Genomic DNA, 27,196 nt, shown 5'->3' with positions numbered 1-27,196 from the left:
GAAGAAAATTTCAAATCTATGATCTTCATATGATATATTTGCAATCATATTTATAACCCAGAAAGATGCATTTTTCCCATGATTCTTCCTAAAACTTGAAATTTCCCTGAGTATTTCTAAGTATCTCTCCAGAGTGGCAGCAGTAAACACTGTCTGAAAGGAAAACAAACACCAACACCAAACTGCAGTTGCCTGCATCAAGTCAGGGACCACTGTACTCCAAGTACTCAAAGCACTAAGCCTTTACAAACTGCTCTAAATAACATACGTAACTTTAAGCCAATCTATATGGCTTCCATATCAGAATACACCAATATCTCACTCAGAATGTATGTTAGCAGTCAATACCACATTATTCAATTACTCATTATAAAATAAAGTATATAAACAGTTCCCATTGATTTAAATATGACCCAGTTTTGGTGAGTTAATATTGAGTACCTGAAATTTTCTTCATCTTCATTATCGCTCTGTAGAAGATCATCATTCAACTCTTCATCTGACAAATCCGACTGATTCTAATTAAAACAAGAAATCTAATTAATGTGTGTCACTTTCCATAAAAAGACTTGTTACCAAGCACAAGCTTACTCTAAGAGGGTTGTTTCTAACCTCTTGTTGCTTGACCTCTTGCCGTCCAGTCTGGCATTGCCACAGAGAATCCAGAGAGCCCACATACCGCCTAGTGGCTAACCCCTGAGAAATTTTTAAGTGCCTCAGGCAAGTAAGTATCAAGCAGCAAGTATAATGATCAAATTTATTCTAATTCTGCCATAAAAGAAAAAGGTTAAGAAAGACATCTGTTTTTCCACCAAAATACTCAAAGAATGGCCTTAAAATTACTAACAATGACAAAAACAAAAACCTGAAATTTTTAAATAATGCGAGATACATAACCAAGATGTTTTTAAGATCACTGAGTTGGAAATTAACCAACTAGGAAAATAACTTTGGCTTCCCCATATAGATGACACGAGAAAACAAGCAACTCAGCTCTTTCATTGTTGCCTCTCATACCTAATTAATATGCAAAGGCAGCAGAGTGACTTGCTAGAGTTGGGAAATTCTAGGCTGGGTTAAATATGTCTCAATATTATAGATTGTGGAGTGGTTCAACTTTCCTCCTCTACTAAAAGTATTCCTATGTCTAAATGGGGTACACCCTTCCAAGGGGCAGTCAAATTCTCTCTCTCTCTCTCTCTCTCTCTCTCTCTCTCTCTCTCTCTCTCTCTCTCTGTGTGTGTGTGAAGAAAGAAACTGATTTTAATTTCTACTCCTTAAATGAACAATGATTCTGACATCTACAGCTTGCAAAAATAGGTTAAACTTGACAGTGTTTATTACAGTACTTCTAATAGTCAAGAATAATTCTAGGAAAATTTATTAGCTCAAGAGACCTCATCTATCTCTAAAGTCAAATAAGCTACCCAAAGCTATGCTTCCAACACAGCAGCATGGATCTGTATGAAACGAAAACACAGTAATTCACAGACCCCAAATAAATTTGCAATTAGTAATACAACCAGGCATCTAAAAGAGCCAGTTCTGACAGTGAAGCAAATACTACCCAGTAGCCATGTCTGCAATGGACAAACCTAAGTTCACTCTTCAATTCTACAAGTAAAACCTCAGGAAAAGCTTTAAAATTACTAATTCAGTGAACTCCAAGGAGGGCTGCTTCACTGTGCGTGAGTGCACACACACAAAAACACACATAGTTAAACTTCAAGGTGATAGCCGGGCGGTGGTGGTGCACACCTTTAATCCCAGTACTCAGGCAGAGGCGGTGGATCTCTGTGAGTTCGAGGCCAGGCTGGACTGACAGCCTCCAAAACAATACAGAGAAACCCTATCTTGTAAAACCAAAAAAAAAAAAAAAACTTCAAGGTGATTCTGTGTGTATGAATGCACTTGTGTATACTCAAGTACCAGTTCCAAAACCATTCAAGTAGTAATTTATCAAACAAGCAAACAAACAAAGCAAATGAAATATATGTTGTGATAGGTCCCAGTAATTGTCAAATCTCAGTTCCAAGGATCAAGCCTTTCAATTCCAAGCCTGTTGAGTAACAGACACTAGAGGCAGAAACACCCACTTCCTTGGAAGAGCTTGAATCCTCAAAGAGAAACACTAAAGCAGAGAAGCCAGAGATGGCTTTCAGCACATCCCACTCAACTAGAGAGAACTGTTTTTCAGGTAAGCAGAAAAGCTGGGAGAATTCTTCTCAGTCAAGAAGAAAGCAGGCAAGAGATACAGAGTGGCAGTGAGTGCTTGTGAAATCCTCTGCCTTATCTTCCCAGGACAATATAAAAAGGTTCCCTCCAAAACTCCTAAGAATGAGGATATCAGGGGTTTAAAGATGGGGACAAAAAGATCCTCAAACATTCTCCAAATTTGGCACTTACAGACAGAAACTTCTTGGTGTAGTCCAGACATGAGGCGATGATGCCAAAGTAAAACAGATAAAGGAAGTACTTAGAAACTATCTGCCTCACTCCACCTCAGTCTTCTTCCTCAGTGAGCAGCCTTGCCTTGCCTCTTCAGTACAATTAAAACCCAGCCCTAGAAGTTCTGTACTGCCGCAAAGGCCTACATGTCACTGTTACAGAGGAGAGCAGAGATAAGAGCAATAAACTTGAGAAAGGTCCAAATCTTACTAGAAATCAAATAATTATGAATTAAACAACCAACAATCATTAAGATTCATCACACTGACAAAGATTTTTTTTAAAGCACCATCAGATCTATGGAAAGGGAAGGTGAGAGACACCAAGATACCACTGTTAATAGGAACAAAAGCTAATCAAACATTCCCAGGAAGCAATTTGGCAATATAAAGAATCTTGAAATGCCTACACCCTGAGACCAGAACTACCGCCTGCCAGACTTCCAAAGATCCCTAAAGCACATTAAGATTTATACACTACAATGGCATATCTGAATGAAGCATGCTTCAAAATAACTCAGGAAAGAGTGACCGGGTAACACTGAAACAAGACCACCTCAAACTAAACACTGATGACACTAGGTAAAGCCCAACCAGAATGAGCTGCACCTTTCTCTCTTCCTTGTACACTCAGTTTCCACCCAAGAGTTTAACCTGAGTACATAACCTGGAGTCACCACAGAAACCGTCAGGGTAAGAGTGCTAGGGGAACAGAAGGACACAAGTGCTATGAAGGGAACGGATTGGGGGACAACTTATCTAGAGAGGGACAAGAGAGGACGATACTAAAGAGGGAGGATGACTTAAAAAGTCAGAGTAACACTTTACTATATGCTTACCTAAAAACACACATATATTGCTGGGTGTTGTGGAAGCAGAGACAGGCTCTTTGAGTCAGAAGCCAGCCTGGTCTACATACACTGAGTTTCCAGAACAGTCAGGGCTATATAGACTGACTATCTCCAAGAAAAAACAATGAAAACAAAAACATACATATATAGCAAGGATGAATATACATATATAAATAACTTGAATGAGATTACTCCACTAGGGGTGATAAGGCTCCTCCAAGAGCCATGCACTATATAACAATGCCAGTCATGGGAAATCTCCCTTCGATCAATAGGTCAGGAGAATCCAAAGAGACTCCCCAGACAATATATGCTTCTGTTATCACCCTTGGTTGCCTCCCAAAACTTAGTAAGATCCTATTGCTGAAAACATCATACACTTCCAAAAGAAAAAAGCTAGGACCAACTTAGAAGCCCCATCTCTGAGGAATAACTCTCCTGGTATCTAAAGGTACTATATAAACTGCCAATGGAGAAAAGTAATTAAAAATTCTACCCAGCTGTAAAGCATACAAATTACAATAATGACCAGCATGGCAAAATATACCCAAGGGTACAATAGTGGCACTTAAACCTCAAGGGTTACCAACAACCACCTAATTAGACTTAAGGCCTACTCAACAGGAGGAAACTCATGCATGAAAATTGTACAATTAACAACTAATATGTAGCTGGTGAGGTCATGGACCCTAGGAGGTCCTACTATTGCCACTTTCTTAAATCAGTATTTCTTAGGGTTTCTATTGCTGTGATGAAACACTGTGACCAGAAAGCAAGTTGAGGAGGAAAGGGTTTATCTGACATTGAAGTCCATCATTATACGGGATCAGGCTAGTACCTGGAGGCAGTAGCTGATGCAGTGGCCATGGAGGAGAGCTGTTTGCTGGTTTGCTCCCCATGGCCTGCTCAGCCTGCTTTCTTATGGAACCCAGGACCATCAGCTCAAGGGATTACAGCACTCATAATGGGCTGGGCCCTCCCTCATCAATCACTACTTAAGAAAATGTCTTACAACTAGATCTGATGGGGGTATTTTCTCAATTGAGGCTCTTCTTTAAGATAACTCTAGCTTGTGTTGACACAAGACCAATCAGCACACAATGTAATTCCCAACTTCATTCTAAATACCTATCCTTATATTCACAAGTAAATGTAGCTATCACCTCTCATCAAGAATAATTCTTTTAGCAGCTGACAAAGACCATTACAGAAATGTACAACTGGTCAAAATGCAGAAAACAATTGGGGTACCTATCCCCAATTGACACATCTACAACACAACTCCTATACTGAAGGTTCAGGGAACATCAGGGAAGAGAGGGTAAAAAGACTGTAAGTGACAGAGGACCAGGACATTAGCAATCAGACAGTGTCTTCTATATATGTCAGGGAGTTGTTGCCCCTGGATTCTTAACAATATGGTCATCTAAATAAGACCTACACAACGATAACCAGTAGATATCCCAAAGACGATGGGGAAAATCTTACAAGGCCCCATTCTAGAAAAAATACAAGGGCAATGGCTGTCAAAGAGAAAGAATTAAGGGACAAGCTCTCCTGATAAGTTATCTAATCATAAATCGCCAACCTTAAACACATATACATATAAACTATATGAACTCAGAGGGTTGCATGTAAGTGTGTTTAATTATCAGTAATAATTAAAGAAAGGATCTCAGTGAGGGAGGTATCAGAGAAGCTAGAAGGGGGAAGGTAGAGGGGGAATATTGTATATATAGTACTCATATATAAAATTCTCAAAAAATTTTAAAAGAACGTTTATTGGTGTTTTTAAAGTTGCTATGATTTAGACACTGCATAACTACTCCCCAGGATTCATGTGTTGAAATGGGGAAGATTGCATGAGCCCAAAACCAGGGGCACATAGGCTAATGATCAATACAACAGGAGAAGGGGGGATCTGACTGAGGAAGAACTCTAAGTCACATTCGATTATTAGAGAAAATACTGATGAGGCCTAAGAGTTTAACAGACAGTGACAGCAGGACAGGGATAACTCCACAAGTCTAAATGTACTATACTGCTTGAAATAGTCTTAACTGCAAGTATATTAAGCTTCAGTATAGTTCTTGACAATGTAAGCCCTAACAATTTTAAGATTTGAAAATGAAATTTAAAGAACTATGGTGAGGACCTGGGAAGAAAGCTCAATGAAGTGCTTACCACATAAGCATAACGACCTGAGTTTAATTCCCAGCACCATGTGACAGTCGGGTGTATCAGCAGCATGAACCTATAATTCCACCACTAGAGAGGTCAAGACAGAAGATCCCTTGGGCTCCCTGACTGGCCAGTCAGTCTAGCCAAAATGGTAAGCTCCAGGTTCAATGAGGAAATGTGTCTCAAAAATAAGGTGCAAAGGACACAAGACATGCAGCAGCAACCTTTGGCTTCCACATGCACACATCAGCACACCTAAGTACATACATACAAAATGCATAACCTTTTCCTCACACAGAAACACTTGTACACAATCACAAATACCATTTTTAAATTATTAAGTTAATATTACGTGAAGACAGAAAATGTTTTAAAACCATTCAGTGAACCAAAACAAAAATAAAATGTTAATCCACTTTAGGGGATCCAGGGGGGTGGATCAGTGAATTAGGTACTTGCCACAAGTGTAAGAGCCATAGATCAGATTCGCATCACACAAGCAAAAACTGAGCAGGCACAATGGTCCACTTGTAACCCAAGAGCTTGGCAGATGGGGTAGGTAACTAGCAAGAATAGCTGAATCAGCTAGTTTCAGGTTCAGCAAGAGACCTTGCTTCAATAGAGAGAAGAGTGACTAACATAGATGGAGATTGTCACCTCTGACCTTCACATATACATATGTATACCCAAACATGCAAGCACCCACACAAAAAGAGGAAAATAAAATTATCACTTTCATCTCTTGCTTCACATTCTAATTTCCACATGATTTATGAAACAGATTAGAAGTATATTTTAGGCAGATACACACATATAAAAAGTCCTAGAAAAGTTTCCACGAGAACTTCTAGCTGTATTTATATGCAGATCTGCTATGTATTATAGTTTGGCAAATCTACCTCAGTGAATACTCCCCATAGTAATATCCACAGCCACCTGCTGGGCTGGAGGAGTAACTCTAGGATAAAATACATGCTGAGCATTTGTGAAGCTGTGTTGTTGGCTATTTTACTGTTTTGGCTCTTTGTTCGTTGGGGACTCACCACCCAGCTCCCAAATAAATACACATGGAAATTTTTTATTACTTATGAATGCCCGACCTTAGCTTGGCTTATTTCTAGCCAGCTTTTCTTAACTTATTCTGTCTACCCTTTGCCTTTGGACTTTTATCAGTATCCTATACCTTTCTTTACTTTTTTTTTATTTAAATTAGAAACAAGCTTGCTTCACATGCCTTTCTTTACTTCTCACTCCATGGCTTGCTGTGTAGCTAGGTGCTGGCCCCTTCTTTTCTCATTCCTTTATCGAATTCTCCCAGATTTCCCTTCCTATTTATTCTCTCCACCTGCCAGCCCCGCCTATCCTTTCTCCTGCTTTGCTACTGACCGTTCAGCTCTTTATTAGATCAATCAGGTATTTTTGACAGGCAAAGTAACAGCTTCACAGAGTTAAACAAATAGGACATAAAAGAATGCAACACATCTTTGCATCATTAAACAAAACAAATGCTCTACAGCATAAAAAAAAATGGAACACATCTTAAAATACTATTCCACAATAGCTCTCAGTCAATCTACAGCAATAAAACAATCACTCCATCTACAAATTCTAGTCCATGCTCAGTTTCTGGAAATTCATCCCATGTACAACTAAGTGATGGTAGTATGCCCGTGTTTTATGTACAATTAAATAATTCTTCTAAGTGATCTTATTTCTTACCTTTTTTCCAGACAGTAAATCTTCTCCAAGCAAGTCATCTTCCAGTTCACTGGGGAAAGAGGAATGCAAAATGTCACTACTATTAGACTAGAAAATGAAAGTCACTCAGAAATCCAGTAAAGGCTCCAGGGAATTGGAACTTTCAGGTAGCTATACTACACTTTCCTTCCTCTACACAAATAAAGATATTTTCAAGGACACAGGGACAAGTCTTTGTCAGGTAAGGTCAGGCTCAATACAGAAGGTAGCTTACTAGACTTAAGCTGAAGTTCAGCAGCACAGTACAGTACTTTAATCCTTATGTAACTGCTTACTAATCAGCAAAATATGAAATAGATACAAAGGAACACCTAAGCTTTCTCCTACCTTTAAAAACTTAGGATATAAAGGAAAAGGTGCTCAGTATCACTAATCAATTAAAAAAACCCACAAGAAATAATCCAATATTCATTAAAGTAGCAGAAAACAAAAGGAATTTAAAATAATTGAGCTGAAGTGGTAGTTCAGCAGTTAAGAGCACCTCCGGCTTTTGCAGAGTTCAGTTCCCTGCACCCATGTCAAGCAACTCATAATCACCTTCAATTCCAGCTCTAGGGAAATCAAATACTCCCCTTCTGGTCTCCAAGGACACTACACTCACATCACACCATGCGTGTATGTGCATATGCATGCATACATTTTTTAAAATCTAAATTTAAAAGTACGTTATAAAATTATATGCAGTAACTAAGGCATGTGGTGTGGAAATCACAGTAGTCACCTACCATGTTTCCCAGCATGCTTTTGCACTGAAGTGACTAGGAGCAGATTTTTCTCCAGGCTCCAGAGGGAACCTTTAACACACCAAGAAGCTTGAAATACCTTCTACTGCATTTTTTCAATGTTTTTACTGTTCAGGGTTATGTAAGGCCATTTCCATTCAGGTGTACGATGTATTCCCACTCTGTTCCCTTTGTTCCACAGCAGTTCTATGTCTGCACTCTTAGCATCAGTACATATTGTGATACTATGTACATACAACATCTAGGCCCCCACAGCAGAGAAAACACATTAAAACAATATTTTTGATAAAAGAAAATGGCTATCACTAGATTGGGCTCTGGTTAACAAATTCTATTGGTTCTGAGATTAACACCAGCCCTAATTTACTATTTTAGCATGTTGCTGAACACAATACTAACAGCTCTACAAATGCAGAGATGCAGTTGTAAGAGACAAGCACACTCCTGTAAAGGGTCTTTCAGAACTAGAAACAACCTGACAAATCATTCAGTTCACATGCTAGGCTCTGTAAATTACCCTGTAATTAAGTCTCATACCCTCATTTCACAAACAGAAATATGGACAAGACCTTCCAAAGGTCACACAAATGAGAGATACAAGGCAAGGACTTCAAAAACCACCTTTCTAGCTGGGTTTGGTGGCACATGGTTTTAATCCCAACACTCGGGGAAGCAGGGGCAGATGAATCTCTGTGGGTTTAAGGTCACCCTGGTCTACAAAGAAGAGTTCCAGGACAGCCAGGACAGAGAAACCCTGTCTCGAAAACAAACAAAACCACCTTTCTGACTTCTGCACAGTTCCTCCCAACATTTTAAAGCCAGTAACATCTGGGATTTAATTATTTTCTATGTTACATTCCTCCTTCGAAGGCAGGAAAAAGAGCTGCCAGTCAATGCCCTGATTCTACATGACCAAAAACATGCAAATACCTCTTTGAAACTGAGTATCCCTCCATGGCACAGCTTTAAGCAATGGAAAATGGAAGGCAATAGCACATTCCCAACACACACTAATTGGGATGGTAATAAGTTCATAATTACAACAAAAACTACAAAGGATATATGCAACTTTTGCTAACAAGCAAAAGCATTTGAAAATATGAAACCAACTTTTAATGACTATTTAGTTGTCAGTCACCTGGCTACATATGACAGCATGGCCATTGCTTCAAAGTCCAGTCTCCTGCCCTCCTGGCTCCTGTCCACTTTGCCCCTTTCAACCCATTCTGGACAGCCTATGTCCTCCAGAAATGGCTCATACAAGCTGTCCTCACCCCTGGCTTCTGGATTCAGTCAAACTAACGGAAAGCACCTTGAGAAATGTCACCAAGCAGAAAGGCAGAAATCAGCCCCCTTACCCCCACCCCCAATCCAAGGCAATATAAGGACAGCACCACTACCACAGCTTCCCTGGCTCCCAAACCTGCCTTCCCCTGGGGCCTGGGTAGGAACTATATTGTATTCTGGCTTACCTAAATAAACATTCATTAAATGATTTTCAGTTAAGACTTTCTCAGTGTGCTCCTGTCTTGCTTGAACTAGAGTTTTTTCAGATGCTGAGCCAGCATCACAGAACTATCTTGCAATCTCCACTGATGCAACATGAGAGCAGGTTTTTGTAACAATGACTCTTCCAAACTTCTAAACTTCTCCATATGCAAGCAGGCAGAAGGTGTTTTATGCTTAAACAGTATCAAAAATATGCATAACACTGAATCTTAAATGTGCAAACATCTTACTGCAAGCCATGTGGGAACAGAAGCTGGTTCATAAACAGAGACAACTGCTACCCATACTGAGAGAGTAATAAAACCAGGCTGCCTTACACCATGACCAAAACCAGCACAGCAGGGAGGGAGGGAGGAAGCTGCTAAAAACTATAGATGCTAACATCAGACAGACTCAAGAGCCAACCTGGATAAATTTCGACTGAGGAACCTATAAGACAATCTGACTGCCACTAAAATCATAACTATAGCAAATTAAAACACAACTGATGTTAAGAGTCTATGACTTGCCCGGAGGTGGTGGCACACGCCTTTAATCCCAGCGCTCGGGAGACAGAGACAGGCAGATCTCTGTGAGCTCCAGACTACCCTGGTCTACAAGAGCTAGTTCCAGGACAGCCTCCAAAGTCACAGAAAAACCCTGTCTAGAAAACCAAAAAAAAAAAGAAAAAGAAAAAGAAAAAGAGTCTATGACTTAAAATTATTCCAAAACAATGCTCAGGAGTGGAAGATGTTCAGTTAATTACTTTGGAAATGGACAAATGAAAACCTGTCTCGTTTGTGCCTTGTAAGAACTTCCTAGTGAATAGACACATTACAGGAAACAAACCACTGTGACTACTTTAAGTTCTCCAGAAGTGGAGGGACATGACAGACACAAGAGACTTCCACATACCTTTTACTAAGACCTCAATGTAAACAACCTCTACACCTACATTCATTTACATAACACAAGGGTATATACTATCTAAAAGTAAGCAGTCAAGCATAAATCCTAGAAAATACAGTGTTGTGTGTCTTTCACAAAGAACTAAAGGCTTCAGTTTTGATAAGTGGCCTCCAAAGGCCATTGACTCAGTTAAAGACATGGTCTCGAGGGTGGTGCTGGTGAAAAAAAGGAGACTGAGGAGACAAGGCCTAGTGAGAGGCTACTGGAAGATTCACAGCGGATGGTGAGACGTGGATATGATCCTGGTTCATAATATGAGTGGTTTTATTTGACATATGCAATGGGCCACTCCATCATTAACTAGAGCCTCCTAAACTATGAGCCAAAACACACAACTTCCTATGGTAACTGTCCAAGCACTTCACTGTAATAACAGAAAGAACCAACACTTTAAAATACAGACCTTTATTTGGATATAATTTCAAACAACAGGAAAGTAGTTATGTACCTGCACTATATGAGAATATACTGACACGGGCACAAATGCAAACATAAGAGGTAATAGGTGAAATATGAACATTAGCTAGGCATGAGTAAACAGGGATCTTTCTTGGACTCAAGGTGGGTCTATGTGTAAACACTCTGTATTATAAGAAATCATCAAGTGTTTCCAGGTAAAACTACATCTGATTTGAAGGGGTTGCAGATTGTACAGACAAAAACTGATAATCACTCAAGTTGGGTTCAATGTTCTATATTATACTTTCACGTGTGCCTGAAAGTCTGAATAAAAAGTTAACTATCAATTGGTGTAATCAATTTCAGACAATTGTACTCTGTTAAACACTCAACTTTGCTAGAACCATATAATTTATAAGGTGTGTTATATTTATTTATGCTTTGGAACATTTGTTTAATGATGTAAAGATGTGTTGCTTCTGTTTATGCTGCATTTGTTTAACTCTGTGAAGCTGTGATTCTTTGCCTAAAACACCTGGTGGTCTAATAAAGAGCTAAACAGCCAATATCAAGGCAGGAGAAAGGATAGACAGGGCTGGCAGGAAGAGTATAGACAGGAGGAGAAATTTGGGAAGGGAGAAAGAACAAAATAGAACAAGGAGAGGAGGACGTCAAGGGACAGTCACCTAGTCACCCAGGCAGCCACGGAATAAGAGTTAAAGTAAGATACACAGAAGAAAGAAAAGAAGCCAGGTGGCGGTGGCGCACACCTTTAGTCCTAGCATTGGAAGGCAGAAGCAAGAGGATCTGAGTTCGAGCTTGGTGGCAGACCCCCAAAGGAGCTAAGAGCCAAAAAGTAATAAAGAAAACAACCAACTACATTCCGCCATCCACCCACACAAATAAGATACATCTCTTTCACCCACACCCTACCAGTCCTTTCTCTAGAGTCCTAACCGATACACTGAATGAGTCAGGAAAGGCTAATCAACCTTATGTTGACCATCCAAGACTTCCCTGTAAACCATTCTGTAACCTTCTATAAGCACTTGTTCTTAAAATCAGCACGGAACCATAGTGTGTGTATTTGTTCACTCACCTCAGCACCTAATACAGGCAGCCTGTGTACCTCTAGCACTCCTCCTCTAAAAGCAGGTCCCCCCCTTAGAGGCACCCACCACACTGAGTTGACATGAGTCATCACCAACTGTGTTTCACTGTGTGTGCAAGTGTGGACTACTAAGCAGGTATGTTCACCTAACACAACTAGTTAGAGAAATGAAATTAAATCAGTACATATTAAAATGGCAAAAAAGTGTAACGTCTCAGTAACTACTAGGTAGGCAGGATATACAGCAAAAGATCATTATGGTTATAATGCTGTTCAATAAACAGAGAGAAAAGCCTTGGGCAGCAGATCAGTACCCATCCCAAGTATACACACGGACTTTGGACTCCAATAGAACAATGTGAGGCGCACTCTCACCCTGAACTCTTGGGAAAGGGTCTAGGCCCTGCCCTATATGAAATGACACACTATGGACACCCCCATGGAGGGCCTCACCCACCCTGGAGAAATGAGGGGATAACGGGGGGGGGGGGGGTTGGGGGAAGGGCACGGGAGGAGGGGAGGGAATGGGAGAGGGACCTGGAACTGACTTGTGAAGCAACCTTGATTCTTATCTAAATTTAAACTGGAAAATAAAATTTAAAAAATAAATAAATAAACAGAGAGAAAGAAAGCTCATGATCCACACACAGCTACCTACAACACAAGCTTGGATCAGGCAGGCCCTGGTGAGGCCTTAAGAGACCCACCATCAGCCCAGCAGGGAGGCTGGTGTAGGACAGGACACCAAAGAGCCCCCATACTATCTCTGGTAAAGACCTCTGTATCCAGCAGAAGATCACAGACACCACCCTGGTACCCAGGGAAGCAGTGTGCACACACCTGTCCCAGTCCTCATCGGCAGCTCTTCTTCTCCAGGACCGCTCTGCGCCAGGCTTGTCAAACTGGTCAAAGTCATCATCTGTGGAAAAGAGTCCACTCAAGTCAGTCTTCTTATGTCAAGACAAACAAAAGGCAACTAATCAGCTAGGATACCAGCTCCCTCAGGAACCTGCTTAACCCCAGATACAAGTTCCACAAATAGCTATCATAAACCCTCAGCCAAGCTGAAACTTACTGTTGTTTTAAATAAAATAAAAGCAATCCAAAAATTTATTGAATACTAAGTATGAAAATTCAGTGACAACAGCATTTTTTAAATTATAATTTTGTTACTGCATAAAGGGGGGTGATTTGTTAAAAATTAGGGACTCCTATAATAATTTTTCAGCCTTCACATTTTCTAAGTAACAGAAATAGAATGTAAGGTACATAAAATTTTTCTATCTATTGGTCACATTTTATTAAAAGTAAAAACTGTCAAACCTAAAGGGACAAAATTATTTGGGGGGGGGGGGGGGGGCAACAGTGGTGCACGCCTTTAATCCTAGAACTCAGGAGGCAAGAGGCAGGCAGATCTCTGTGAATTCCATGACAGCCTGGTCTACAGAGCGAGACCCAGGACAGAGAAACCCTGTCTCAAAAAACAAATTAAAAAAATTTAACTGTATTGTTTTCACCTTGGTATATCCAAAGTTTGCCCACTGAGGCATAAATCAGAACAGAAGGCAGCAGTGGTGTTTTGCTTCATAGGAAGTCCTAAGTGCGTATTTTACACACAGAGCACAGATCACATCTCAACAAGGCCGGAGGCTGCTGAGACAGCTCAGGAGAGCATCAGAAATAGAGCCGGGCGTTTAATCCCAGCACTCAGGAGGCAGAGGCAGGCGGATCTCTGTGAGTTCGAGACCAGCCTGGACTACCAAGCGAGTTCCAGGACAGCCTCCAAAGCCACAGAGAAACCCTGTCTCAAAAAAAAAAAACCAAAAAAAAAAAAAAAGGAAAATCTATCATTTACCTCACAAATTTGCTGGAAGTTTAAATTTGACAATATCATATTATGATAGTTATTTTGTTAGGAAACACTAAGAACTGAATTGGTTTTCATGTGACATGCTGGGTGGGATGAGGGGACGTTGCAAAGAAAGAGGCAGCAGTTGGTCTGTTCAGAGTTCACCCAGGCCTAGAACACTTGGGTGACACAAATTCCAGTTGCCTAGGGCATTTCTCTAGCTCAGACTGGAAAATTAACCACTAAGGTTCTAACAAAACCATCAATCACATTCAACCCTTACCCAGACTGGACTCCTGAAGACCCTGATAAAAACCGTTCTTAGCTGGGTGTAGTGGTGCACACATTTAATACCAGCATTTGGGAGGCAGAGGCAGCTAGTTCTGTGACCAGCCTGGTCTACACAGTGTAAGTTCCAGAACAGCCAAGGCTACAATACTAAGACCCTGTCTGGGAAAAAACCCAAACCAAAATAAAATGTCTTTTAAAAAGGGACATATAAAGTCACTGAGAAGATTCTAAGGACAAGTACCAAATAAAAGATACATATTATAGAAATTCACTGTGTTTGTTCAAAGCTGCAGTAGCAAGAGACACTAAAGGTTAGCACCTCTGATATCTTTCTCCCACCCCAACCTACCTTCTGATGAGGCTCAGCTGTAGGGGCACACCAGGGGAAGGAACCCTTCTCCCACACCAAGACCCAGTTCAGAGACACTCCAACTCAAATATCCCTACTGAAGAGGGAAACAGAAGCTTCACAGCTGGGGGGGCGGTGTGTGACAGGCAGTCAGCAAAGGAATCAACAAGCACAGAACCGTAAGAAACCCAGGGAGTAGGGAAACCAGCACCCACACCCACTCCAAGGTATTATCTCAAATGCCCATTTCCAGGAAGAAAAAAAGGGGGGAGGGGGCTATAAGCCACTGTTGTGTAGCAGTTTCCTCAAGATTGAAATGGTTCATTAAGGGAAAATCCTTAAGCCAAAGGTAAGTAACTCAAAGTAGCTTCAGAAAGTCCCTAGAACTGACCAGATTCACTAGTCCCTCCCTCTCAAGAGTAAACAATAAAGACTGCTGAGAGTCACTCTCAGACAAGTCAAATTGCAAAGATTCTCAGACCAGTCAAGCTGAAAATAATCTTGAAATCAGACCAGACCAGGTACCCAGAAAAGGTTCCCACATACTGAACTGCCTGAAGGCTGTGTAATGTGAGCTCCAGGTGCTCAGCTTTTGTGGACTGTCACCCAGGCTGGGTGGGGTGGGTTTTAATGACTCTTTTGAGTCACTTCTGCTTCTGTAAGAAACCTCTCTCACTCATATTCCTGTAAGTTACCCCCATTAAACTCAGTTGTTCACCAAGCTGGATTTTGGTGGTAACCATACTTTGATCTGTTGTGATTTTCTGAGGAAGAGGAGAGAGAGAGAGAGAGAGAGAGAGAGAGAGAGAGAGAGAGAGAGAGAGAGAGAGAGAGAGAGAGAGAGAGAGAGAGAGAGAGAGAGAGAGAGAGAGAGAGAGAGAGATTGTGTGAGAGTGTGTGTGTGTATGCGAATTTTTCCTCTCTCCAGGAAGTCTTATAGCACAGCAGACATATAACCCTTTATATATACGGGATGGGGGGAAGCAGGCAGCAGAAACAACTTGTGAGGGGCTCATAAAAACACTTAAGTAGCTATCACAGACATTTATGTTCAAGGAACTAGATGATCCACAAGAATCAAAAAGTAAGGTAGCAATGCCACAGCAAAGAACAAATAGAGAAGTAAACCATCACAAAACCAAATAAATCTTGAAATTGAAAATAACAGGAGGGCTGGCAAGATGGCTCAGCAGAGGTAAAGGTGCTTGTCACTAGGCCTGAAGACCAGAGTTCAAGGCCCCAGAAGCCACACAAAGATGGAGGGGAAGAAAAAAACTTTTGCAAGTTGTTCTCTAACGTGCTCTCTGACCCGTGTGCACATAGGTGCATACACCGCAGGTACCAGGCATGGTGGCTCACATGTTCACATGCAACACTAGCACTCACTTAGGAAATTAAAGAGGTAAACTGCCGTAAATTTGAGGTCAGCCCACGATATGAAGTAAGCTCTAAGACAGTCAGGGTTACAGTGTGAGACTTTGCCTCAAACAAACAAAATTCATTTACAACAGTCAAAAAAGCAGATTCATGCTGGCAAAATGGAAAATAACATTAAATGACCACTACTGCAGAAAATTTGGACCATCACTATCCCATTAATATAAACACAAAAGACATACCATTAGAAGGGTACAAAGGAGCAGAGTACAAAAAATCTGAAGACATGGCTAAAAACTTCCCAATTTTTTTATTTATTTATTTATTTGTTTATAGAAGATCAGCCTTCATACCTCAAAAAGCACAGCAAATTTAACTTACAACACAACAGACACACATACCAGTTAAAATGTCCTAAAGGCAAGGAGAAAATCTGGACAGCAGGAGAGGCCTTGTCACTAGAAGGTAACCACAGAAAAGATGGCTCATCATCTACTTCATAAAAGGATGATGGGCATTGAAGTTCACTTTCATTGTGGTAAAGCTAGCCAAAGAACAACAAAGTGCCCTTGCCTCAACTGCCGACACTGCACAAACTGGACAAGCAGGACACAAAGGAGAAAGACTGCCAAAATTTGCCAAGATAAGGTGGGACAGTCCTTCAAAATTCCTACTTCACAGAAACGTCTGTCAGATACACTAGGCCTGGAGGCCAAAGATGGACATCCCAACATTGCAAAGGAACCTTGGGTGCCTGTCCAGGCATCCAGCTGTTTCTGTCATTTCTAATGTTTTGGAAGTTTTGCACTGTACTTCCGGTTTACTAAGATAAGATAATATTATATCCTTCTAGAGTTTCTGATGGAGTTGAAGATGAAATAGTTATAGTTTCTGTTTTCCTTGTTACTAAATTCAAAAATGAAACTCACAAGAGTTATAAAGTGTATAAAGTTGAGAAACATAAAAAGCTTAAATTGTTTATCTAAGAAAATGTTTTAAGGTTTAAAAAGATATTTTTAGGTTGACAATGTAAGTTATGATAGAAAGTAAATGAAGAACAAAACCTTGGACTCACCAAGCTAGGATAGATAATGGAGTATTTTCACTCAATGGACTAGATATTGTAAATGTAATTCTTACTTGATCATTGTTTTTATTGTTACTGTGTTAAGAGTTAAAACCCTTTCTCTTCTATTTAAATAAAAAGGGGGAAATGATGCAAGATTAAAAAAAGAAAAGAAAAGACGGCTCACCATCAGAACCAGGAGCTGGGATTGCAGTAGGGTAACAGAATTCGGAATGCCTTATATCCTATAAAACTATGCTTCACAGAGATGAAAATAACATGTACAGATAACCACAAACAAGGTCTCTGTTGCTAACAGATTCACAATAATTGAATCATGTCCTACAAAAAGATGTGAAAATTACCCCATTACTGTTTTAAAAATAAGATGAAAATGATTTCAAGTTGAGATAATACTAGACATTGAGAGGACACTAAACCAATGGGTGGTGTCCTTGTGAGAAAAAGATTTGGAGATAAGACACACACAGAAAAAAGGACCACGTAAGACCAGTGACACTTTTAGACTAGTACTGAAAGGGTATGTTAGCCAGATCCCCTAGGAACCTTCCAGTCTCCTGACTGTAAATCAGTTTCCACCAAGCTACCCACTTTTGTGCTATTTAGACATGCAGATTTATACTTTGCAACTGAATCTGGGAGGTTACTATCCTTGTCTGCCATTCCCTGCTCTCTTGGATATGTGTATGTGTTTAGGTATACACTTTAAAGTGTCCCATGAATTCTACAGGTTTCCCCCCCTTCTTCATTAAAAGGATACTCTCACAGAACTCCACATTTGCTCAGTCTCCTACTGAACTGTCTAGAGACTATTTCAGAGATTGTATTTTTTAGTTCTAGAATTGCCCCCTGCTTCCTCTTTGTAATGTATCTTTACTGGTCTGTCCTATTTTCTGAGAATGTTGTCCTCCAGAATTTTTAGTGTATGCTTGTTCATTTGTCTTGGTTTCTTCTTTTGTGGCCTATGGTTTCTTAAAGAATATGAGTGTTTAAGACAATTACTTCAAAGTGTTTCTGGGCCTTCTGGGGGGGTCCTATTTCTTTTCCTCCTGTGAGTAGGTCAGTTTCCTGGCTTCTTTGTACAAACTGATTTTTTTTCATTTAAAACTATGTATCTTAAATACTGCAACAAAGTAACAATTCATTTCTCCCATAACCACAGTTGCTGCTATTATTCATGAGGACTGTTGTACATTAAGCAACTTCCAAGCCATTTCTGCAAAGACTATTCTACCCTTTCTTTTTAATATGGAACTGAAATCCCTACCTACCCACTGACCCAGAGTTATCTTTAAATACCTCAATACAAGGGAAATGAAAATTCACCAACAATGCATGGCCATGATAAAAATTAAATAAAGTGAATCTGAATTAATACTCAGCAAAAGCAAAAAAAAAATCTTTGTTCTTGGACTAGGCAAAGATTCTTTTATGTAACAGCAAAACCAAACCCAATGAAGATCTGACAAATTGGACACCATCAGAACCGGCAGCATCTACTCCCCCCCAAAGGCACAGTCCAGCAAATGAAAACAAACCAACCAGAGCTCTTTCTTTCCCTGTGAACTATTCCACTAAACTGTAGAACCTGAGCCTGCCCAAGCATCACAATGGGTAGGCTGGATCTCATTTACTATCTTCAGAGGTAGCAGTGCTGTATCTGGAATTGGAGTCCTAACTCTGGGGCTGTCAAAACTAAAGGGGAAGTGCTGATGCTACACAATGACTGTTTAATCAGTACAATTTGCATGTCAAACTATCTTTTAACTTTACAAAGACAACCTAGTGATGAGTTAGTAAAGAGCTTACTGACATGTCCACCATGAGGACATGACTGTGATTGCATTTCTGGAAGGTTAGCAGTTGAAATTGAAAGTTCTAACTAATTGAAAGTCCAAACAACCAGCCCCCATTCCCACAGCTATGGAAGTAACTCTCAACTCATTCGTTAGCATAAAAAGGTAATAAATTCCAAGAGTTTTAAGAACTCTGTGCACAGGAACCAGAAACAAAGCCCAATATTTCCTTTCATCATACAATTTGTGCCCATCAAAAATCTTAACCACTAGGATCTCAGAATGTGCCCTTACTTAGAAATGGCAAAGAATTTGCAAATATAATTAGTTCAGATAAAGTTATTTTATTAGAGTGGGCTCCGAAACCAGTGACTGGTGTGACAATCCATTCTCACACACCTGAAAGTAACAATACAGGGCATGAAGTTATTTGTGTTATCAGTGCTCACACAGTGTCACTATAAAAAAAAAAAAAAGGTGGAAACTGAAGAACAGTCAGGGTTGTTTGCCTTTTTAATGTGTTTCATACACAAAATAGATGACTGTATAATTATTTAAAAGGAAGTTCTGTAACTGGCTCAATGGATAAAGGACTTGCTATGCAAGCATGAGGACCTGATTTTGAATACCTAGCAGCATTCATCCTGTTAGATTCCTAGAGATTGACGTCAGCCAGTCTAGTCAATCTGTCCCACATAAATAAGGTGGAGAGTGACATCAACCTCCAGCCTCCATACATGTGTATACATGTACACATACTGGGAGGGGGGTTAACTCTGTTGTGTGTTATAACATGGATACCTTGAAGGCATTGTATTCAGTGAAATTATAGCTCACAATCTTTACAAGAAAACTAAAGTGTCCTGAAACCTGTTTTGTTCTTACATTTCCTTACTCCTCTTCCATTTCTTCAGGTTACAGATGAATTATTTTTAAAGTTGCAGTTTGTATCAGTAATGCCAGTTTATACCAGTCATGTTCCCTGAGTCCAGATGTTGAGGAACAGGGAGCACCCAATAAAACAAAAGGGGGACACCATCTTCCCTGTCTCAATGCTCTTCACTCTAAATCCTGACTAGTAAGTTTCTTCTAACAAGGGACTACACTTCCTCCTCAGTAAACCTGAAGACCCCTTGCTGGGTGATGCAAGTTTCTAGCATATGATAAATGATACCTACAATGACTCTTCTCATCAATTCCTCCTTGTCTTCCAGACCCTTGGGTTAGCTTGAGGCAGGGGTCTAATAATTGTCAATCTATGAGTCAGCAAACTTGGGCCATGAGACAAGTAGCAACTGATACATGTTTATTTAAATTTAGCAACAATCCATTCATGTAAGCGAACATTTACTGGAATACAGCACTCTGGTCTAGGACAGCAGTCCAGTTACAAGGCCAGAGCTGATCTGTAACCACACAACCTAGAAAGTGCCCTCTAACTTACATGTTCAAAGAATTACCTTCCAAGGTGGTTACATAAACAAGATTATTTTCATATCTGAAAAACTATACTCGAGGACTGGGAAGATGTTTTGGTTGAAGTGTCTGCCACACAAGCATAAAGACTTTGTTCAGATCCCCAACACCCACTAAAACTGGACCAGAAGCTTTTGCATCTGTAACCCCAGGGCTAGGGCATAGGAGGGGTTCACTGCCAGTCAGCCTAGCTCACTCAAATGGATGAGTCCCATGTTCAGTGAGAACCTGTCTCAAAAAAGATGGCAATGATACATGCACCACTGTCCTCCACACACATGCACACTCACACAAACACATATATAACACATCTGGGGGAGTGGCAAACACACCTTATAGACACTATAAAATCCTTTTAATTTGTTAGAGACAGTGGAACAGAACCTGTCTGGCCACTGAGGCAACATTAAACTGTCAAACTACAAACTGTCACAAATCAACTTTTCCTGAACCCTGGAATCTTACCCAAAAAAAAAAAAATGTTAACACTTGAAGGAACTTGAAAAAGAAAAGTTACTAAGCAGCAGCATGAAGTGCTGTGAATTCTCTCCTAAGCTTAACAGTGCCTGTTCACACCCTCAAAGCATCTGACTGCACTGAGACCTGCCCATTGGATCTCTGGGGTAAACTTAGAGGCTGCCCTTGTTGTACCCTCTTGGAGCTCAGAGCTAAAGGAGCAATCTAGGCAGTAGTAGTCCAAAGCAACTGTGACCAACTGTAGCCAAAAGAAACTATCCACCCACCAAAAAGCCTGGAAAACAAGAGGCTGAGGATGATGAAAAGGTTTTGAAAAGCACTGGGAATTGGAAATCAAGAGCACCTCATGTAGGTCCAGGTGTAGACACGCTCTCAGAAAACACCTGAGAGGACCCAGATTTACATCTCTGACTGGGCTCTGGGTAAGCAGGAGGTAGAATAAGGCAGAATTATAGATGGCCTAATAAACATTGAAGTATTTCAGCTACAGTCAATTTACAAAAAGCAGGGTGTGCTTTTTAATTGTATTTTGTGGTTCCAGGAATGTAAAACAGTATGTCAATTCGATGGCTGAGCAGTAAGATGGAGACTTAAGTAACTACACAAAAAGGACAGTGTCTATGAAATCAGTTCAGAGAAGTTACTTAAACTAAATACCAAACAAGTCACAAGTAATAAGCACTCAGAGGCGTAGATATAGCCTAAAAATTCCCCCAAATAACCACATCATAACATTCAAATGGCCTGTTTTTAATCCCAAAACTGAGTCATAAAAAAGTACTGAAATTATAGTCTAAGTATCTAAAGGAAAAAAATAATAAAATAAAACTGAACAAAGACTAAGAGAGTAACAGAACATGCAATGAAGAGTGAGAGAAGAAAAGGTGAGGAAGATTTGAAGGAATGGCCCCAAATTTCCATATCTGACAAAAGCCTACACACCCTAGAACCTCAGATCTCCAGCAGGAAGAACTCAAGAGACCTACATCAACAATCATATACATATAAAACTAAATTCTCTCAAAGTCAAAGATTCTGAAATGCCCAAGAAGTGACTCCTCATATACAATGAATGGATCTTTAACTATATTTAAGTCAATTTCTATCAGAAACCAAAGAGCCCAGAATGCAATAAGATGAAATACTTAACATGCTGAAAGAAAAGTTAAAGACTGTAAGCCAAAAATTCTGCATCTAATAAACTATCCTTCAAAAATTAATTAGGCTGCAGGGACTGAAGAGATGGTTTAGCAGTTAAGAGTGTATTGCTCTTACAGAGAGCTGGAATTTGATTCTCAGCACCCACGATGGGCAGCTTATGACCACTTGTAAGTCTTGCTACAGGAGATCCAACACCTCTGGCCTTCACAGGCACCTACAGTTACATGCACACACATAATTAGAAAATCAATCTTGAAAATAGATAAGTATGGTGACACACACAATTTTAATTCCATCATCTGGAAGGCAGAGGCAGGCAGACGTGGAGTTAGTTCTCTCCTTCCACAAGGGAATTCTATGGATGGCATCAAGTGCCTTTGCCCAATGACCCATCTTGATGCCCTATTAAATCCAATTTTGAGACATATTTGGTACTGATACATACATTAAGTCATAAATTGAGCTGTGTGTAGTGGTATACCCCTTTAATCCCAGCATTTAAAGGCAGAGGTAGACAGATCTCTTTTAAGTTCAAAGTCACCCTGCTCTATATAGTGAGTTTCAGACTGCCTCAAAAAACAATTAAAAAATAAGTTGTCTGAGTCAAGGAACAACAAAATGTTGATAAATGTTGATGCTGGTCTCATTATTGTATTAGGTATGTCTGAAAATCCTTAATTCAATCTTTTTCTTAAGTAAGGCTCACCCAAGAAACAATATTTCACAAGTATAAATTTAAGGAAGGCACTCATCCTAACCCAGTTAATGAACTGTTTTTATGAACTGTTGGGTCTTAAAATACAAATCAGCTTGGAGGACTTTTGCTAAAATTTATGTTCCGACTTTTCACTTTGACTTAGTATTTTATACTACAAAGCAAGCGCTAGATCTTGAAATGTATTACTTGCTACAGTATGTGTCCTTAAAGACCTACTTCTGCATTTATACTAATCTTCAATGTCCAATATTCTCTTTACCAGCAAGGCCCTCATGTTTCTCCCACCCTTACTTGAAACAGCAAGTATCTTTACAAAACTACAAACTAAAGTTGAGGGTATGCTGCATTCCTCTAAGTCTCACACCAACACATAATTGCACTTCTGTGGTTATTTTGGCCACCTAAAGACTCTATTAGTGTCGGGCTCCATTTTAAACACGGAAATTACCAACATCATCACCACCCCACCACCTGAGTCCCCAAAACATCAACCACTTACAATACATGAGAAGATTTTAAAATGACAATTCTGGGATATTTAACAGATTGAGTTTAATAGCGAAGTTAGATTAGGCAACAATCAGGTTTTGTTTAGGGAGGGGTAAAGACAGGCTCTTTCTATGTAACCCAGGGTGTCCTCAAACTCAATTGCCCAAGTGCCAAGATACAAGCCCATACCAGGTATACAACAGCCTTTTAATGTAATGAAACAGAAATCTGAGAGTTTGGCACATAAGACACACTAGAACTAGCCATGAAATTTTTTTGCAAGTACTATATGGCAATGGCAATGTGAGCTGTAACTATAAAAAAAAGTCTGAAAGCCACTGTGCTAAATATGCTAAACTGAGGTATCAAGTAAGCAATCTAGATTTAAAGAAGGTATTACCTAAAATGTAAATATCTCTAATGTAATGATTTTGTTGGCTACATAGCAAACATCTGATAGACAAAAGGGCACAGTATTTTTTTTCCAAATCAATCTCTAATTCATTAGACAAGTATTTGTTGAACACATGTACAGGCCAGAAACTCGGGGTGTATGGCAATGTCACGCTTGTTCTCATAGGTCTTAGAGGTTACTCAAAAGGCCAAATTAAGAAGAAAAAAGGAAGCCGGGTGCTGGTGGCGCACGCCTTGAATCCCAGCACTCGGGAGGCAGAGGCAGGCGGATCTCTGTGAGTTCAAGGCCAGCCTGGTCTACAAAGTGAGTTCCAGGACAGCCTCCAAAGCCACAGAGAAACCCTGTCTCGAAAAACCAAAAATAAAAAAAAATTTTAAAAAAAGAAGAAAAAAGGAAAAGATTAGATTAAGATAAATGTTCAGGGGAAAACAGGAGTGCTACTGGATGGAGAAGGCACAGAGATGGGAAACAAATTTAAGTCAATGATTTCTCTGGTAAGGCCTCCTCCCTCAGTAGCCTAAACCTGCTGAATCAGGACGCTCAAGAAGGCAGGATCAGTGCCTTGCACATGGGAGTAAGGAGGCAAGCAGTTCCAGGACTGCAGGGCTGAGTCGCAGGGACCAACTCATACACAACTGTTTGGGTTGAGTCTATGTGAACGCTGGCATGGTAGAAAAATGAAAGAAAAATTCCAAACTTCAGAAAACCTATTTAACCCTGTAAAACTACAACCCTTAAACTTTCTGACCTAAAAAAATTAATATACAGCTCCCAAATATTGTTTATGTGGCTATCTACTAGTATTGACTATTTTAAATTTTTTAATGAGACATTTAAAAGAACATGCATGTACACAGTCCCTAACCCATCAGTGTCATGGTTTTCATACGCCACAAAGTCTCTGGAAGACCTCAATGCACACTAGTGAGGAGCAAATGGAAAACTAAAAGAAAATCCTCATCTCTGACTAAAATCAGCTTTGACCTAAGGGTTTCCATAAGAGACTTACATATAAAACTTTAACTTTTGCCTTCTCTCATCAAATACGACAGACAAAATTTTACACATTTAACTAGAAAGCTTTAGATTCGTTATGCTATTTGTTTAAGCTGGAAACGACATAGACCATCCCAGAAAAGACATTCTGGCAGGTAGCCTCGGCCAAACACTTTGGTATTTGGGACAGAGTCCCTAACAGGGTTGTTTTAACACGCCCGCCCATCTGGAAGATTCACAAAACGCCTCTGGAATACGCAGACTAGCTCGAGTGTCTACAACGAGCTGGTGGCAAACGCTTTTGTTGTCCACATTTTACCAAGGGTCTCCTTTGACCCAAGTCCTGAAACGTCATCTTTAAGTACTGCTTTACGTTTTTTTCTAAAACACTCTCATTCGACAAAACGCGGTTTTACTTAACGATGGTTCGTCTTCCCAAACCGTTTCCAAATGAAAAACGAAAATACCCCCACCCCAGAAACTGGTTCCCGAACTAAACCCCCGTCCAAGCACACAGCCAAACACTAACAGGTTTTCCTCAGATGACAATGGGTTTATTTAAAGGACTCTAATGAGCAGCGATTTTTTTGCTCGCCCTCCGGACGGGCTGCCCGGGAAGGATCTTCCGGGGAGGCCGCCCGACCCCCTAACCCTGCCGCGGGCCCGCCGCCCACCTCGCGACACCGCCTCGGGCCTAACGCTCCGCGCTCCCGGCCCGATGAGCACAGGCGGGCCCGGGGCGGCTCCGGCTGCGGCGGGACGACCCGAAGGCCCCACACAAAGGCTGCCCGGCCCTCGGCGCCAGCCGCGACCCACGTACCTCCAGCGCCTGCTCCTCCGCCCGCGCCCAGGGCGGCCGCCATGGTGGTGCCCGGGCCCGGCCTTCAGCCGTTCCCCGAGCCTCTGGCGGGCCCACGGCGCTGGTGCGGGCCGGGGAGGCGGGGAGCGGCGAGGGCCGGCGCCCGCGAGCGAGCAGAGGCGAGGCCCGCGCGTCGCCGTCCGCAGCGGCCCCTCGCCTCCGCAGGAAGAAAACAACGCTACGGCAACATGGCCGCGCCGCGGTGCACGCCGGGAGGAAGGCGGGCGGAAGAGCCGGCGGGCGGCGGGCGGCGGGCGAGCGCCCGAGATCGCCTCCCCGCCCGCCCGCCCCCGGGAGCCCGTCCGCCCAGGCGAGGCCCGGCAGCGCGCGCTAAGAGGAGCGGCGCACGGAGACGGCTCCCGCCGGGCCAGAAGGCCGAGGATCAAAGCTTGGGGAAAGGTGGATAGCCGTAAGTCAAAAAGGAGGCTGTCTTATGCCGCAGCCGGCCCGGCTGCGCTTTACGACGGCCGGTCCGCCATCGCAAGTGGAACCGAAGCGCGGCGGGCGGCGGTAACGGCCGAGCCCGGCTTCCGCGCGCCCAGGGGCCGTGCGCGGGAACGCCGCCGCCGCCGCCGCCGCCGCCGCCTTCGCGCACGCGCGCTAGCCATCGCGAGCCGGCGGGGCCCGGAACCGCGGGGAAAGGAGCCGAGGTGCGTGGCGCCGGTGCGAGCAGTGGGCACGAGGCCTGGATAGGCACCGCAGCCTCACAGACCGGCTTCTGAGCGTCCCAGGGAGCGCCTGGGCAGGACGCCTTAGAAGGGGCGGTCTGGGGCAGAAGTGAGCCGGGAAGGCCAAGGGGGCTCCTGGAGAGGCCTGAATGGAGCTTGGTCACTGCTCAGTGAGCGTTCGAGACCCAGAGAGGCAAAGTATTAATCGACATTCGTGGGTAGTCATGGGGGCTGAAAGAATGCCTCCTGTAAAATTCAACTGTTGTCTCATAAACATCCCTGGTTTTATAAGCAATGTATATAGAGTGTTCATGTAAGAAACGGAAGAAAACTATTTCTCAGAAAGAAAAAAAAACCTTTCATTTAACCTCATGAAGTCGTTGCCCAAAAAAGTAAGCCTGACTAGGAGACTCATTGAATAACTAGATTTCTGTCAGAAGCATATTAATGAATTCATATCTAAACTGCTTGAACCCCTTGTTACCTTTCACTAATTGTACTGTGCAAGATGGAATGCCACATCAGTTTTTTCAAGATGATTTCAGTGGCGATCTTAAGAAAGACATAAAGGATTCACAATGATAAGATTACCTCATAGTATTTATAATCATATATGAAAAAAAGATGTGTATCTCAATTATGAACCAGAAACTGAAATTCTCCTAGACAGGAAACTAAACTTTTTTAACTCAAACATTCACCAGAAAAACATTAAAATATGAGCATCTAATATTTGATCACTTACTGTGTACAGATTTAAAATCTCCCTTTTCCTCATCACCAGATACTACTTCTAGCCAACTCTCTAACTTGTTCTGGAAACCTGTTGAAGGTTCAGTGTCAATCGGGATACCAAACTACGTTGCTTATGGTGAAAATGACTTCTGACTGGTACATTGTTTCTGGCTTCAGAGCAATAAACAGCTAGCAGGAACCATCCCTTTATGCTGTCCTAGTTACTACCTAAATGTCAGGGCTTAAAAATGGACTCTCAGAGCTGTTATGAGATAGGCTGGCTCGTATAGGTCAGGAGCTTCTAAGCCAAGAAGGCTTCCTACCCTCAATGAGTGGCCTTGGAGACACCATGTCTTTGTGGAAGATGGTTTGTAAGTCTCTCTCTCTCTCTCTCTCTCTCTCTCTCTCTCTCTCTCTCTCTCTCTCTCTCTCTCTCTCTCCTCCTTCCCACCCCCCTCCTTGTGTACACATGGGAATCCTACTTATATGTACCATGGGAGCCTAGA

General features: G+C 41.5%; 1 protein-coding gene across 5 annotated transcripts in view; it reads right to left on the bottom strand.

Annotated features, from left to right (window-relative positions):
• Nucleotides 1-25,500, bottom strand: part of Rbm33 (RNA binding motif protein 33) — a 104,904-nt gene extending 79,404 nt beyond the window's left edge. For all 5 annotated transcript variants that reach the window (XM_013123741.3, XM_013123743.3, XM_013123745.3 and 2 more), the window contains exons 1-4: nt 25,249-25,500; nt 12,788-12,866; nt 7,199-7,247; nt 442-518 (exon numbers count right to left, since the gene is read on the bottom strand). In XM_013123741.3, coding sequence (XP_012979195.1) covers nt 442-518; nt 7,199-7,247; nt 12,788-12,866; nt 25,249-25,291 — 248 coding nt within the window. In that variant the 5' untranslated portion in view covers nt 25,292-25,500. The remainder of the gene's footprint in view (nt 1-441; nt 519-7,198; nt 7,248-12,787; nt 12,867-25,248) is intronic.
• Between the last annotated feature and the right edge of the window lie 1,696 nt (nt 25,501-27,196).

Source organism: Mesocricetus auratus, unplaced genomic scaffold, assembly GCF_017639785.1.
Source record: "Mesocricetus auratus isolate SY011 unplaced genomic scaffold, BCM_Maur_2.0 Super-Scaffold_100676, whole genome shotgun sequence".
NCBI classification, from domain to species: Eukaryota; Metazoa; Chordata; class Mammalia; order Rodentia; family Cricetidae; genus Mesocricetus; species Mesocricetus auratus.
This window is presented reverse-complemented; position numbering and strand designations above follow the sequence as displayed.